Below are 15,378 nucleotides of genomic sequence, written 5' to 3' on the forward strand. Positions count from 1 at the left end.
CATTGTGCCATTCAACTGCGTGGTAACATCCTGTGCCCATCAGCACTTTAATCAAGGCTAGCACCAAGCATAAAATCCCAGGATACCTTTGTCTGTCTTTAGGCAATTTGTGAAAAACAAACCTTAGAAAACAAAGCCCTGTGGAAGCTGTAAAGAGCTGGCAACAAAACTGAGCATATGTCCACTGTCTGGGCTGCTGGTATATTGGGCTACATTCTCTATAGTTTCTCATCAAGGCTACAATGCATCTTTTGAAAAAGAAAAGAAAGGCAGCTACTTTTTTTTAAAGGCAGCTACATTTATGGTTCTCTATACCCTAAGAGAGAACTTGTCCTCTGAGGGCCATTCCTTATGAGGCCAAAATGGCAGCTTCCACATACCAAAGAGAGGTTATCAGCAGACCTAGGAGTGAAATGTCAATGTTTTGCAGAAGTACAAACCCAAATGGGTAATGCAAGAATAAAAACAGCTGATTAAGGACTGAACATGCTCAATAGCACAGAATAGCGACTGACTACTGGGTGGATGGGCAGAACTTGAAAATCGGGGGGGGGGGGAATGGAATGGAGCACCCTTGAAAATGACAGGAATCCTGAACAGGAACACTCTAAGGTGCAACAATTCCTTATATTGCAAAAGTAGGACGTTTTTGTGCAGACATCTCAAAGCCTAATAACGGCAGTGGAGGAGACAGATTAGAACTACTCTTTGATTCCCGCCTCCTCAAATCCCACAGAGGCAGAAAATGCGATCTGCTCTCAGCTGGCCTGGCCTGGAAGAAGAATCCTTCTAGGCCAGGGGGACTTCTTTCACATAAAAGGATTGCAGTGGTATGGGGTTGGGAGAAATTGAGCTCAAGAGGCCACAGGTCACAGGGACAGCATTATCCAAAATCAATTCCCTCTCCCATCCACCAGGGTCTTCTTGACATCCAGGAGGACAAATCCTTCATTTCTTAAACTTAAAGGGTCACAAAGTCCAGAGAGGAGCAGGGAGGTTATAGAATATCCACCACATGACACAGCTCCTTCTGAGCTCGATTTCTCCCCTATCTACAGTGGTCATGCTGCAGAAAAGGCGACAGAGTGGAAGGAACTGGGCTGAGAAAAGACCCTCTGGGCCTGATCCCAGCCACCGCCTTTCACAGAGCCCAGTTGTCACACGACAAATACAAGGATCTTAATCTGGAGCATGTTCATGTGTGTGTAAAAGCACAGCTGTTCTAAACTGATCTTAAATTTCCAAAGTTGGAGACATCAGGCCATGAACTGATACGGAAGGGAGTTGCTGGGGTATTCTTGTGTACTGTATTCTCTGAGAAGTCAGGGAACAAAGGCAAACTTTTTTCAGAAAAAAAAGATGTAGCATTACCTTGTGGGAGAAGCCACTCATGAGCACACTGTTGCGTGCAAGTTCACACATATCACAGGAGCTGAGCTTCCAAACCTGTGTGGCGATGCTGTACTCTTCCATCAGGGGTTCCTGTAAGAGATGGTTTTGTCAGTCAGGCTGCATCATGGACTATATTGCAGGTGAGAAGATACAGTGGCCCCATCAAGGTAGGACTTTGAGGCAGGTGTCTAGGGTCCCACTCAGAAGAACAAGCAGGAGGGTCCCCCAATGTAGCAGGGCTGGCTGGCCACATGTTGAAAGCAGCGAAGTTATACGCATTATCTTTGAAAAAGGACACCTCCCCATAAACTCCAGAGTCTAAAATAACCTACTTGCACCCTCTGCTTGTATATAAAGAGCATTAAGACATGCTCTTTGGTTTGGAGATTCTGGCGCACACTGGATTGGATGGGTAGGAGTGCGACATTTATGAGATCATGGGGCATATTCTGGCTACCCTACAGCAATTTCTCTGTACTAGACAATTAGGAGAACAGCATGTACTAGGAAAATTAGGACAACGGCATGCGGCGAACGTATCCGAAAAGATGCAGACAGCTGAAGCAACATCTCCTGTAAATATAGTTAATACCTGTAAATACCCTGGCCTGCCTTCTGCTACTATCCCTCCAGGCTGAATCAAGCTCAACACTACAGGCTGACTACTACGTTCTTGCTTAGACTGTTGTAGTGGACAGGCATCCGTCCAGACAAATGAACAGACAGTCACTAGGTGGCAGCATTCATGCTGACTTGTTGAGAGGAACTTACTCCCTGCTTGCACAAGCAGAAAAGGAATTAAGAGGAAAATCTGCCTACAAAGTGGAACCCAAGTGTACATATATGACCAAAATGAAGACAGAATTATGATTCCCGCCCCCCCTCCAGCCAAGAACAGTTGCTAAAGTTACTTCTTAAGTCTTCCACAAGGTCCCAGCCCCCAGATCCAAGTTCTATAAGTTTCTGTCATGCAGGAAAGACATTTAATTGACTGCTATTGATACATTTGGCTAGGTAGGAAGGTGAAATGTAGGGCTTCTCCAAGGTAGCTTGCTCTGAAATGCTACCCATTCCATATGCAGGCAAGCTGGCAGGTAGAGTGGAGGAGATTCAGTGCCTGAATGAGGTATTTGGAAAAGAGGTTTGGCATTTCTTAGGCACTAGGGAATGTCTTGGGGAAAGCCAGACCTCTGCAAAAAGGCCCAGGCTCCACATGAACTGAGATGTAACTTATCAGAAGCATTCCAAAGCAGATTTTAAACTGACCCTCTTAGGGAAAAGCCAACAGGAGCTGGGAAGCATCTGCTTCAGGGTGAGGGTGAAAATGTTTCTGAGCATCCAAGTTGGACAGGGTGGAATTAGGCAACAAGCACAGAGCAGGATGGGAGAAGCAGCCAAAGGACCTCAGAGGGAAACGGAAGAAATGTGATAATACTGTGAGAGCCTCCAAGCCAAGTTGGGGGTTGTGGTGGTGGAAGGAACTGGAATGCTTGCCGCTAAAAGGAGAAGATTGCTATAGTTACAGGTAGGTAGCTGTGTTGGTCTGGTGTAGTCAAAACAAAAAATAAAATAAAAATTCCTTCCAGTAGCACCTTAGAGACCAACTAAGTTTGTCATAGGTATGAGCTTTCGTGTGCATGCACACTTCTTCAGATACCATGCACACAAAAGCTCATACGTATGACAAACTTAGTTGGTCTGGGTAGTATTTTTTGTTTTTTTGCAAGATCAGAAGTTACATGAGACAGGTAAATGGATGCCATCTGCCACAGGGTCATGGCCTCACTTTTGGCCTCCGCAACATCACACTCACCTTAGTGAAGTGGAACTGCAGTGGGTCATCTGTGGACAGGGAGACCATGAGGCCCCGAGAGAGGTACTCAGGCAGAGGGTTTCGATGGTAGCTTAAGAAGAGGCTGTTATTGCTGAGTGGGGACATGGCAATGCCAATCTGGGCCAGGTAGTAGAGGTACTGCAGCACAGGTGCCTATGGAAGAAATGCAGGGTTAGGAGCTGGGCAGCACTTCAGGGGAGTGCTGAGCTTCGTCAAATCCTTGGGTCAGAAGAGAATAGCAGCAATACCCAGGATGTGCCTCCTTCAACAAGTTCAGAAGGCTCATGAGATGCCAGGGACTGAACCTGGAAGCTTCTGCATGTGCTGTGCCCCCGAGTTTGCACATGGGCGCACACGCTCTCGTTTTCCAAGTGTGCCCCCCTCCCCTTCTTACTCTCACCTTGCGGAGCAGGAGGCCATGTGATATGTTCTCAGACAGCATGAAACCAGATACCAGATGGTGGATGGGCCCTGCCTCTCCACAGTGGGGGCGCAGCACGAAGGTGTGAAAGCCTCTCTTCCTAGAGAACCAGCAGCAAAACACACAGTTCAGTGTTACTGTATACCGCCTTCATTTTATCTGCCTATTTATTACATTTATATCCTCCCCAGGGTGGCAAACCACAAGTGATAAAACAATAAAAACATCTTAAAAACTATTCCAACACAGATGCAGGTTAGGACCAATCTCAACTTAAAAGGCTTTTTGAAGGAGGATGGTCTTCAATAGATGCCTAAAAAGACAACGGAAATGGAACTTGTCCAGTGTACATGGGGAGGGAATTCCAAAGTGTAGGTGCAACAACACAAAAGTCCCGATTCCTATATTGTGCGGACTTCCTGATAAAATTGCATCTTGCAGGAGGCCCTCAGCTGCAGAAGAAATTGATTGACTGGGTATATAAGGGGTCAGGTATCCTGCTCCCAAGCTGTAAAGGACTTTATGCACCAAGACCAGCATCCTGAACTTGCTAGCTAATTGGCAGCCAGTGCCTTTCTGTAAGAGGAGTAGGCGATGAGCCATTAGAATGAGAAGTGGAATGGGAACTGGAATCCAAGCAACAACATCGAAGGTGTGAAACTAACACAAAACCCAGCAGCCACCTCCAAGGGCTCTGTGCACCGGGTTATCTAATAGGGCACAGTGCTGCATGCTCAGTCAGCAGGCACCCAAGGAGTCTTGGCTCAGGAGGTTGTGCAAAGAGCCTTAAAGGAACAGGACTGGGGAACCTCAGGCCTCTAGACCTCTCTATCTGGCTCTGGGGGCTCTCCTCGGGTCACACTGCTTACTGGCCCTCTTTGACTTAGGCAGGAATGGATGCTTCTCTGGATGGAGAACAGAGACGGGCATCCAGGCGCAGAAACCAGCCTACTGTACAAAGGCAAAAACCCGCTTTTGCCTCTGGCCTCACCCACCACAGACATGTGGCTGCCAAAAGGGAATGTGGCCCTTGGGCTGTAAAGGTTCCCCACTTTTGCCTTTGGAGCTAGCAGGGACAGGAGTCTCATCCATTCTGGAGTCTCATCCATGTATAAGGGGGGGGGCAGGGAGGTAAGAAGAGAGCCACCTACCTGCGCAGGTGATTCAGAACCACCATGTTAGCATATGTGTAGTAAAGGTAGTAGGAATAGGGTGGGTTGTCCTCCTCCACCCAGTTCCCAGGCAAGGGGCTGTCTAAGTTGAAGATGTGGTGCTCTGGCTTTGATTCATCATCCACGCTGTCAAATCCATCCACCTGCCCATCAAGAAGCCAAGGGAAAGGAAGGAGAGAGAGAGAGACAGAGAGTGAGGATGAGATTGTCCCACTTACCTAAGGATTCTTCTGAATCCTCTCGCTCCATGCAGAAAACCTGCTATACAGGTGCTTAAGGAGATGCTCATCCTCAAGAGCCTTCTCTGAGAAAGCAGAAGCAAGGCTGTTTCTTAGCTAAGACCGAAATGCTAAGACTGAAGGTTCAAATGGCTTAAAACCATTTCCAACCAAGCCAAAGTCAGTCCCCCAGGACTGAGTGCCCAAGACAAGGGGCACCTAAGCCTCAAATATAAAAACATAATCCAAAGGTATCGCTATCCCTTCGTTGTTGTTTAGTCATTTAGTCGTGTCCGACTCTTCGTGACCCCATGGACCAGAGCATGGTAGACACTCCTGTCCTCCACTGCCTCCCGCAGCTTGGTCAGACTCATGTTGGTAGCTATCCTTTTAGCTTGTTCCAAATCTAGAGACCTTGCCAGTCTTCCCCTTAGGAAGCCACACCAGATCAGCCAGCTTTTTTTGGTGGCAGAACTTACGTGCTCCAAGAAGAGGTGCAGCTCCGGGTGGCTGGCAGGGTGGATCGTAGCTTCAAAGAGGGGCAAGAAGATGTTCTCCAGCATCTCCTGGAAGTTGGCCAGCTGCTTCTTTGTCTTGTACACATCGCTGTCAGAAGCAGAGATACATGGAGAGCACAGCTGTCATTCATAGCTTAAGCTTAAGACACAGGCCTTTGCAGAAATCTCCATGTTCTGGAGTTCACCAGAGGGTTATCACTTGCAGTGGCTGAGTGAGCCACTCCACATGCCATATGGCCAGAGTAAGACCTAAGGTAGTATTGTGACCCTGATTCAAATCTCACCTCTGCCATAAATCTGCTAGGTGGCCTTAGGTGAGCCACACCTTCTTAGCCCCAAACCACACCACACCTCCCCCATTTGCAATATGGGGACCACAATTCTGAGCTCCACTGATTAGAATTGCATATTAAGAAAAGAAATGACATTTGAAAAAACAGCTATAAATTTATGACTATGAAACTAATCTAGATGGTTTTGATACTACAATAAACGACTTAAAAAAATCCAAAGCAATTGCTGGAAGCTACTTAGAAAAGAAATGACTTGAAGAATTTGACTGTTTGGGACATAAAGAAGCATGTTGTGGGCTGGACACACAAGATGATCTCTTACCACATCTTTCCTGTAATCAAGTACGGAGCAAGCTAGGACAGAAACTGAACAATTAACAGCTCATTCTCAGAGTTTGCCAACAGCTTCAGGGACTGTTGGGCAATGGTCTTAAGAATGTGATCTGAAACACAAGCTTGCAAAAACTTGATCCAAAATATATCCTTGCAAAAGGGGGGGGGGGACACGACCATACGCATTAGTGTATCTCTCCCCAATTCATTGCTTTGGTTAAAACATGATGATATACTATGTATCTTCTCCTTTCTTTGGTGAGGCAGGCTGCTTGTTAAATATTGTAACCGATTTCTTCTCTTTTCTTCCTTATGGACAACAACTCTTTTTTACGACAATGACATTATGTATTAGGATACAGGAATAACATTATTTATTTATGTATATATTAATGTATGGAACTGAAACCGATTGCAGTTAGTGATCTATATTATATCTTTTTATTAAACTTTCAATTGAAATTCTCTTAATATATATTATTAAATAAAAATGAAAAACAAAACAACTATTTTTTCGGAACAAGTGTTTGCTGACCCCCCCCCCCCCAGTATTTCAAGAATACCTCATTACAAAATGCTGAACTTTCTCCTATCCTGTTATCAACTTAAAATACAGAGTCTGCTAAACAGGGTTGTATGGATAACCAAGATAATGTATGTGAAATACTTTGGGCACCCTACAGCAATACACAAATTCATCTTCCAAAGCAGCATATGCATGGCTTCCTGTCATCTTTAATCCGTAACAACACAGGAAACTTCTTTATAATACATTAGACTAATTGCCCATCTAGCCCATTATTATATCCTCTGATCAGCAGTAGCAGCTCTCCAGAGCAGAAAGCGGCCTTTCATATCACCTGCTATCTAATCATTTTATTTAGAGGTGCTGGGGGTTGAAGCTGCCTTATTCCAAGCCAGACCCTTGGTCCATCTAGCTCAGTACTGTCTACACTGACTGGCAGCAACTCTCCAGGGTTTCACACAGGGGTTTCTCTCAACTCTACCTGGAGATACTGTAGATTTAACCCTGGCCCTTCTACATGGCAAAGCAGTTGCTCTAGCACTGAGACCCAAGAATGTTGGGCTCGCTTCCCTTTCATAACTTTCTTTTAGAAAATCCCAGCTTATTCTAGTCTCTCTGTACAATTTAAGAAACGCAGCATGTTGCACTCCTCAGGTGCCCACCAGGTCCCTGTTCTTTGCATTGTCACCTGAGAGATAGCTGGCGCACTCACTCTGTTGCTCTATTCAGACAGGGAGGCTTTTCATTCACTTCCCCCAGCCAGAGAAACAGGTGTTCAGCTTAGAACGTGCAACCCTATCTGAAGGGCTTGCAAGCTGTGTTGATAGTGTAGCTGAGCAGCTAAGCTTCAAGTGCGCTCTCCTGCTAAGCTAGGATTACAAGCAAGCACAGCTAAAGCCCCAAGCACAGATCCATCAAAACAAAGTCCTCCGAGTTCCTCGTCAATTTAGTTTTTGCATGTTTGACTGATGGAAGTGCAAGCTGGATTTCGAAAGGGCAGAGGAACCAGAGACCAAATAGCAAACATGCGCTGGATTATGGAGAAAGCTAGAGAGTTCCAGAAAAACGTCTACTTCTGCTTCATTGACTATGCAAAAGCCTTTGACTGTGTCGACCACAGCAAACTATGGCAAGTTCTTAAAGAAATGGGAGTGCCTGATCACCTCATCTGTCTCCTGAGAAATCTCTATGTGGGACAAGAAGCTACAGTTAGAACTGGATATGGAACAACGGATTGGTTCAAAATTGGGAAAGGAGTACGACAAGGTTGTATATTGTATATTGGGAAAGGAGTACGACAAGGTTGTATATTGTCTCCCTGCTTATTTAACTTATATGCAGAATACATCATGCGAAAGGCTGGACTAGATGAATCCCAAGCAGGAATTAAGATTGCCGGAAGAAATATCAACAACCTCAGATATGCAGATGACACAACCTTGATGGCAGAAAGTGAGGAGGAATTAAAGAACCTTTTAATGAGGGTGAAAGAGGAGAGCGCAAAATATGGTCTGAAGCTCAACATCAAAAAAACCAAGATCATGGCCACTGGTCCCATCACCTCCTGGCAAATAGAAGGGGAAGAAATGGAGGCAGTGAGAGATTTTACTTTCTTGGGCTCCTTGATCACTGCAGATGGTGACAGCAGTCACGAAATTAAAAGACGCCTGCTTCTTGGGAGAAAAGCAATGACAAACCTAGACAGCATCTTAAAAAGCAGAGACATCACCTTGCCGACAAAGGTCCGTATAGTTAAAGCTATGGTTTTCCCAGTAGTGATGTATGGAAGTGAGAGCTGGACCATGAAGAAGGCTGATCGCCGAAGAATTGATGCTTTTGAATTATGGTGCTGGAGGAGACTCTTGAGAGTCCCATGGACTGCTAGAAGATCAAACCTATCCATTCTTAAGGAAATCAGCCCTGAGTGCTCCCTGGAAGGACAGATCGTGAAGCTGAGGCTCCAATACTTTGGCCACCTCATGAGAAGAGAAGAATCCTTGGAAAAGACCCTGATGTTGGGAAAGATTGAGGGCACTAGGAGAAGGGGACGACAGAGGACAAGATGGTTGGACAGTGTTCTCGAAGCTACGAACATGAGTTTGACCAAACTACGGGAGGCAGTGGAAGACAGGAGTGCCTGGCGTGCTATGGTCCATGGGGTCACGAAGAGTCGGACACGACTAAACGACTAAACAACAACTGATGGATAAAAGAAAACTATGGGCACCAGCTAAGGAACAAATGGACGTAGTTATATGATGCATAGCCCACTTTTCTCCATCAAAGCAGCTTGGCAGCTTTGTTTACTTTGTCTTAAACCATAAATTAAGAGGAAGGGAGGGAGCAGAAAATGCTAACACCATATCAGAGAAGCAATAGAAAAGCAATGGTAAGAGCAGCTGCAATATAAAAGGTATGTTTGCAGGCCAATCACATCCATGGCTACACAGTGTTAAGGGAGGACCTGGCGGGGCCTGCAAGAAGAGAGCAAGCTGGGAGCCAAGGGAAAGGCAGCAGAGAGGGAAGGAGCTGAAGGGAGAGACCTGACTAAGCAGGGAAGGAAGCAGAGAGAGGAGGAGAGAACAGGAAGAAAAGCAGACTCTGATAAGCTGGGAGAATAAAGGTAGAAACTGCCACCTGCACGAGAGCAGTTAACTGACATTATTGATTTATTCATTCAAGAAATTTGCTGTTGCCAGGCAACTAGGGGCAGCTTGTTCATTTATTGGCAGTGTTAAGTAATCTGCTAATTTTATGAGCTGATGTGTGTGTGTTTTTTAATCAGTCCTACTGAATCCATGCAAGTAAGTGCATGTAGGATTGCTGCTTTGAAGACCTTGCCTAAAGAATATCTGCTCAAGCAGCAGTTTTCACCATTCTTTTATAAATGCAAAATGTGTCGTTTTATAAGGAGGCTACTCCACAATTTGGGTGCCAAAACAGCAGAGGAAAAGAACCTCATACAGGTGCCTATGAGAGATCAGGGATTGTCTGCTGTTGTTTTGGTACCCAGATTGCTTCGCGGGTGAGGGACAGGTGCAGAAACAAGAGCCGCAGGAGCAAGATTCTGCTTATGGAACAAGCTTTCCCAACTTTTCCATTTCAGATTCCACCTTATCTACTGGGGTAGCTATTGCCTAGTTCTCAATACAACAGCTGCAGGGGTGTCCAACCCCCTCATCCAACCAGCACGGCAGATTCTACCCCTCTAGCCCTCGCAAAACCCTTTCTAATAATCCCAGCAGCTTGCTACACTTTGCTAAAATAGAAAACGTAGTTATGTTTCTCTTCCATATGACTAGCAGAAAATACTGCGATTAGTTCAAGCCACATAAGGCAGCACAGCGGAGTACCCGTCACTTTGAGGCTGTCTCCCCTGCCAAAGATTGGCTCCCCTTCCTGGAATAACACAGGGGGAGTGACACTCACAAGAGGCGAGGCACCTGCACCAGCCAGCGCACATTGTTGGAGTGCACTTTGTGGGCCACAGCCCACTTGGCCAGCTTGTCCCACTCGTCACGGGCTCGGCCATAGATGGAGAGCCGCAGCTCCGCATTCTGATACTTGCTCTCTTCCAGATCAGACATCACCTCCTGCCAAGAGAGAGAGAGAGAGAGAGAGAGAGAGAGAGAGAGAGAGAGAGAGAGAGAGAGAGAGAGAGAGAGAGAGAGAGGGCTTGTCAGCAAAGGAGCCTCATCAAAGACATCAAAGACTACCCTCCTTTGCTACAGAAACACTCTCGTGCTTTTGCAGGATGAAATGCATTACAAAGGCAATCCAGAGCTTGGACACCTTATACCTTATTTGCATGCAGGGTGGAACAATTTATCTGCCTGCAATTGATTGCTTGGGCTTCTCATGTGCTCTTTGAGACAGCCCCTACTGTCTCAAAATTGACTGCTCTCCTTGCCCTATCTTTTAATCCCCTGACAGGTGCGTTGTTATTCCTAATATTCTGGAAAGCAGACAGAATGAAGAAGATCTTGAAACTTAGAATCTTGTCTGCCTTTCATTATTCTCCTGGGAAACCTGCAAGCCCAAAGTGTGGTGAATAGAAGAAATCATACTGTGCCTTCCCCTTCCTTGCTCAAGTGTGGAAGCTGGCACCAGACAGATTTTGACAGCCTAAGAATGTATGCGCTCCTTACAAAGCTACGTTTCGAGGCCTCAAGTCTGAGGGCAAAGTTTGCAAAAAAGCAATACTTAAGCTGGAAAAAACTCAGAAACCAGGAGGGATAAAGTGGGCTGCTAGTAGTCAAGAAATCTCAACTGCCCAGCATGGTTCCCTTTCTCTGCTCCATCTCCTGGTTCACTCAAATTGAATGCTCCTCCCAAGTTTAGAAACCACAAACAGCGCAATAATAGAGATATAGAGTTTGGATAGCTTATTCAGCACTCTGGCAATAAGTTGGAGCACACAACTAAGGAAACATCAAACAGTCTGCTTACCTTGATGATATGGGCAAAGTATTTTCCAGAGACTCTGTTGTCTGTCTTGATGAAAATCTCCCGCAGCACCGACTCGCCTATGGGGTTATATTTGGCATTGAACTTGTCAAAGCGATGGAAGGTGTTACGATCCTATTAGAAACGGCAGCAACAAAGACGGTTGCAATTAAGTAACCATGAAGACAAAAGACAGCAATTCTCTTCTTCCCCATTTGGCAAACTGCAAATATAAGGCCTGTAATAACGTTGTTAAGGCTCTTATTTGACATACCGCATGGACATCAAGCGTGTCTACACTGAGATCATAAGCTGTGAGATTCATGGTCTCAAAGACCTCCTTTAGAGTTTGCTCTTTGCCCTTCTCCACATGCACGATCTCCTCCAGGTGCTTCTTCATAGCCCGCTTGATGAAGCGCAACAGATGCTTCTGGTTCATGCAGGATGAGGCATGGATATGCGTGTCCACCTGCTCAAGAGATCAGTGGTTAAGAATGCAAGCCAGGAAGTCCAGAGCTCAAATCTGACCCTTGGCCATTGGCCCACCAGCTGGCTTTAGGGAAATCCATTATCTCTAAGCTCCAATCCCTAACCTTAAAACATGGGCAGAGAACCTGCTGCCGGACTACAACTCCCATCAGCCCTCATCACTGGCAACACTGGCTGGGATTGATGGGAACATGAGTCCAAACTATCTGGATGGCCAAATGCTTCCCACCTGTTTTAAGGATTGAAATAAAATTTAAAAATATACTGTATATAAATGCTTATTCTTCAACCACCCTGACACTTCTTGCCACTATGGTTGCCTGGAAGTCCCTCAAATGGGCATGGAACCATTTGTCAGGCCATCTAAGGAAGCAGGGTGCAAAAACAAGCCTTTGAAAGAGAGTGCCTGTTTATTAAGAGGTACCAATGGAGAGGGGCCCACATCTCCATCAGACTTGCTATTCCTTCCTTTGGCATTGCAGAGGCCAAGCAGTTTGGGTTGTAACAACTGAGCATTCTGCAGTAACTGCTGGGGTTGCCTAGATTCCAGTTACGTGTGGTAGAAGCATTCTTTGTAATGAAAACTACAGGCACGTACTCCTGAAACAGAGTATGTCAGTACCTTCCGGATATTGTAGAAATCGCGGTGCGGAACCCTCTTCTGAGCTGCCAGTTCTTTCATCTCATTGAGCAGGACGTGCATCTGGAACTTTGAACTCAGGTACTGCAAGCGTCTGTAGCAGAAGGATTTTCTGGCCAAACATTAGAAAGGAGGCTTAGTTCACCACACCAAAATCACACCTTCACCTTCTCAACATAGTAGCCAGCACTGTAAATCATGAAAACCTAATTTGGGGTTTAAATCTTGCTTGCAGATGGCTCAGGCTAGTGCATTTGTCAAGTAACAACCGGCATTTCTAAGGAGGTCTGGGTGGGTGGGGAATTACCAAAGACACAAGGAAGTGAATTGTAAGGAATTCCATAATATGAGAATACATAGCCATGCGAGATCAGGTCCATGTTCCAGCCAGCTCAACACTGATCAGACATGTACTGCAGAGAAATTCCAAAGCAAGCCATGTTGATCTTTACTGTAAGTTCCTGGCATCTCATAATCAGAAGTGTACTACTCTCAGTTTGACCATGAAGTTTCTACAGCAGACCTTTGGGTTATGTTACTCTCGAGTAATATAAACTTCGGGTTATGAAAGTGGCAAGCCCTGAAGCATTTTACCAGGTTTCGCCACTTGCACATGCGCAGCACTCTACTGCGCTGCGTGCGTGCGTGCGCAGAAGTGGCACCTCTGGATACGGATTTTTCAGGGTGCGCATGGACCCCCAGAATGAATTAAATTCGTATCCAGAGGGTCCACTGTACTTCATGTTATCATGGCAAGTAGCAATCACCAGAACTACCCCTCGTGAATTTACTCAGGCCTTTTCATTATATAAAAAAAGGTTTTGATGCTAGTTCTCCATGATAAAATGCCAGAATTATAATCCACCCTGATTGGATGTGAACCTAACCATATTTATCTGAATTGTCATTTGGAAGAAGGAGCTTGTTCCTGCACGTAAAGATGAAAGAAATAAAATAATGGCATCACTTACATTGGACCATTGATGATCAGAGCCATTAGGACATTCATGTCAGCAATGAACTCCTGCAGGTCAGGGTAAGGCAAGTCTAGTTCTGTGGTCCTTTAAAAAAAGAAAGAGGCAAGAGATGAAACAAGATCACGGACACAAGCAAACACAAGTAAAAGGGAATCAGAGAGCTATATTTGTCCAGACGTGTATTTTGTGTAGTTCTATGTGTAAAACGAGAGGAAAAGCCAAGATCAGCCCTGCTAATAGCACAAAAGGAAGACCTCTCTCTAAAATCATTAGTTAGAACTAAGGGGGGGGGAGCTACTAAAGAAGGCGTTAGCTCAAGAGAAAACTGGCAAACAAGATGCTCCAAATACAGAATTTGGCAGTTATTACCACTGCCAAATTGAAATTGCCAGAATATCCAGCTGCTTACTAGACCAACTGCGTTAAACCAGGTTAATTGATATTTCCATACAGAATAGAAAATTAAGATTCCTGAGAACTTTCACTTTAAAAGAAATTGTAAGGCATTAGAAAAACACAGATTGTTTCTGGGACAGACTCCTGTTCTTTATTGTATGTGTGCTCTGTTATTGTATATATACTGTATTTTCCTCACTTATCTATGCCTGTTTTCCTGCTATGTCAGTATTTAATCAAAAATCACAACTAGGGTTGAAGCTTGAGGAACTTCCATTTCATGCAAAACTATCCCATGCAAGATTCAACTTTTTGTCCAGGAAGTTCCGTCTAGCTGTATTGTCAAGTTTGTTCCTCCACCTTGTAAAATCTTGGTTGTTTGCAAGGATTTACCTAGGTGTCTGAAACTGGTTAATAGCTCTTTTGCTAGAATATGATGCTTTTAAAATTCAGTTTTATTGTATAGTACTCTGAATATGTAAGAAGGAAAAAGATATAACAATAAAGTTTTCATACATTTTACTAATTTGCTTAATCTAGTTTGAAAACAGCATGTGCTGTTTGGTTCAAATAACGAACAGGCCCAATTAAAATGTGGATCTGCCTTTCTGCGCTCTCAAAGCTGTGTAGGCGGTTGTCAATCACACCTTCTTCCCCAGCTCCTGAAGTATAAATATTCCTTTCTATACTTTCCAAGGGCAAATGGATACCGGGAAGAAAGCACAAGATTCATAGTGATTTTGACAGTGTTCATTATCAGACATCATGTGTGTATATATTACGATTTGCATGAGGGCAATGTTTACACAAGATGCTACATAAGAATGTGGAGCTAGACTTCCTAAAAGCTCAGGATGACTATAGATGAATTTTCACTTTCATTAGGCATATGCCATTTCTATAGATACTTGAGCTAAACGCATCCAAGATTCCCAGCTACAGAGAAAACAGGGAATAACTTGGCCTTTAGGTGTGGGCCATGGATAAAATCACTGTGAATGACCTCTGCTCACCTCCAAATGTTACCCGTCACTAAAGAACATATTTTCCTAGAAGCACTGTTACAATCCCAAGGCATCTGTACCCAGCACGATATTGCCATGCCTTCTCCCATTCCCGCTTACTTGTCGGTGATGTCCTGCTTAGTGTACACATGGACTACTCCATTGACCATCTTCAGGCCAAAGCCAAGGTCTCCAGGCATTGATTCAGGATCACACTTCTCATACGGATGCTGGTTTGTAAATGGCGAGTGCCCTGAAGCATCTGCAACACAGGAAAGAGCAAATGAGAGGGTATATTTTTGCTTCTTCATCACTACAGAAACTTCACCTACTATTTTAAACAAAAAACCAAAATACAAAAAATAAAACTAATTATTCTCAGGAACCATGTCTCTCCTTGAAGTTGATGACACATTCCCTTATCCAGCTATTGTTTGTTTGTTTGTTTGCTTGCTTGCTTGCTTGCTTGCTTAGCAAGAGTTGGTGAGAAAGAAAAGCTAGCACATGGGGCACAAAACAAGTCAGCAAATGATGGTTGTTCAGCCACAGAACATGATAGATCAAGTCAATATGAGATGGCACAGTCTGACTCAATCCAGAGGGGTGGCTGCCACTGAACATACGCTAGAATTTCAACACCCCACATAAGCTCCTTTCCTCCCAAAGATTAATATAATCTGAATAAAATGAATCTTGGAGAGAGAGAAAATTACCCAAAT

At 44.7% G+C, this 15,378-nt stretch overlaps 1 protein-coding gene across 6 annotated transcripts in view; it reads right to left on the reverse strand.

Moving 5' to 3' along the window:
• AMPD2 (adenosine monophosphate deaminase 2) overlaps positions 1-15,378 on the reverse strand; it is a 50,190-nt gene that overhangs the window by 3,215 nt on the left and 31,597 nt on the right. For all 6 annotated transcript variants that reach the window (XM_035122451.2, XM_035122446.2, XM_035122449.2 and 3 more), the window contains 11 exons: positions 14,780-14,921; positions 13,254-13,343; positions 12,265-12,394; positions 11,428-11,622; positions 11,157-11,288; positions 10,137-10,300; positions 5,517-5,643; positions 4,799-4,962; positions 3,627-3,747; positions 3,206-3,379; positions 1,372-1,482 (listed from right to left, as the gene is read on the reverse strand). In XM_035122451.2, coding sequence (XP_034978342.2) covers positions 1,372-1,482; positions 3,206-3,379; positions 3,627-3,747; positions 4,799-4,962; positions 5,517-5,643; positions 10,137-10,300; positions 11,157-11,288; positions 11,428-11,622; positions 12,265-12,394; positions 13,254-13,343; positions 14,780-14,921 — 1,550 coding nt within the window. The remainder of the gene's footprint in view (positions 1-1,371; positions 1,483-3,205; positions 3,380-3,626; positions 3,748-4,798; positions 4,963-5,516; positions 5,644-10,136; positions 10,301-11,156; positions 11,289-11,427; positions 11,623-12,264; positions 12,395-13,253; positions 13,344-14,779; positions 14,922-15,378) is intronic.

Source organism: Zootoca vivipara, chromosome 7, assembly GCF_963506605.1.
Source record: "Zootoca vivipara chromosome 7, rZooViv1.1, whole genome shotgun sequence".
Taxonomy (NCBI): Eukaryota; Metazoa; Chordata; class Lepidosauria; order Squamata; family Lacertidae; genus Zootoca; species Zootoca vivipara.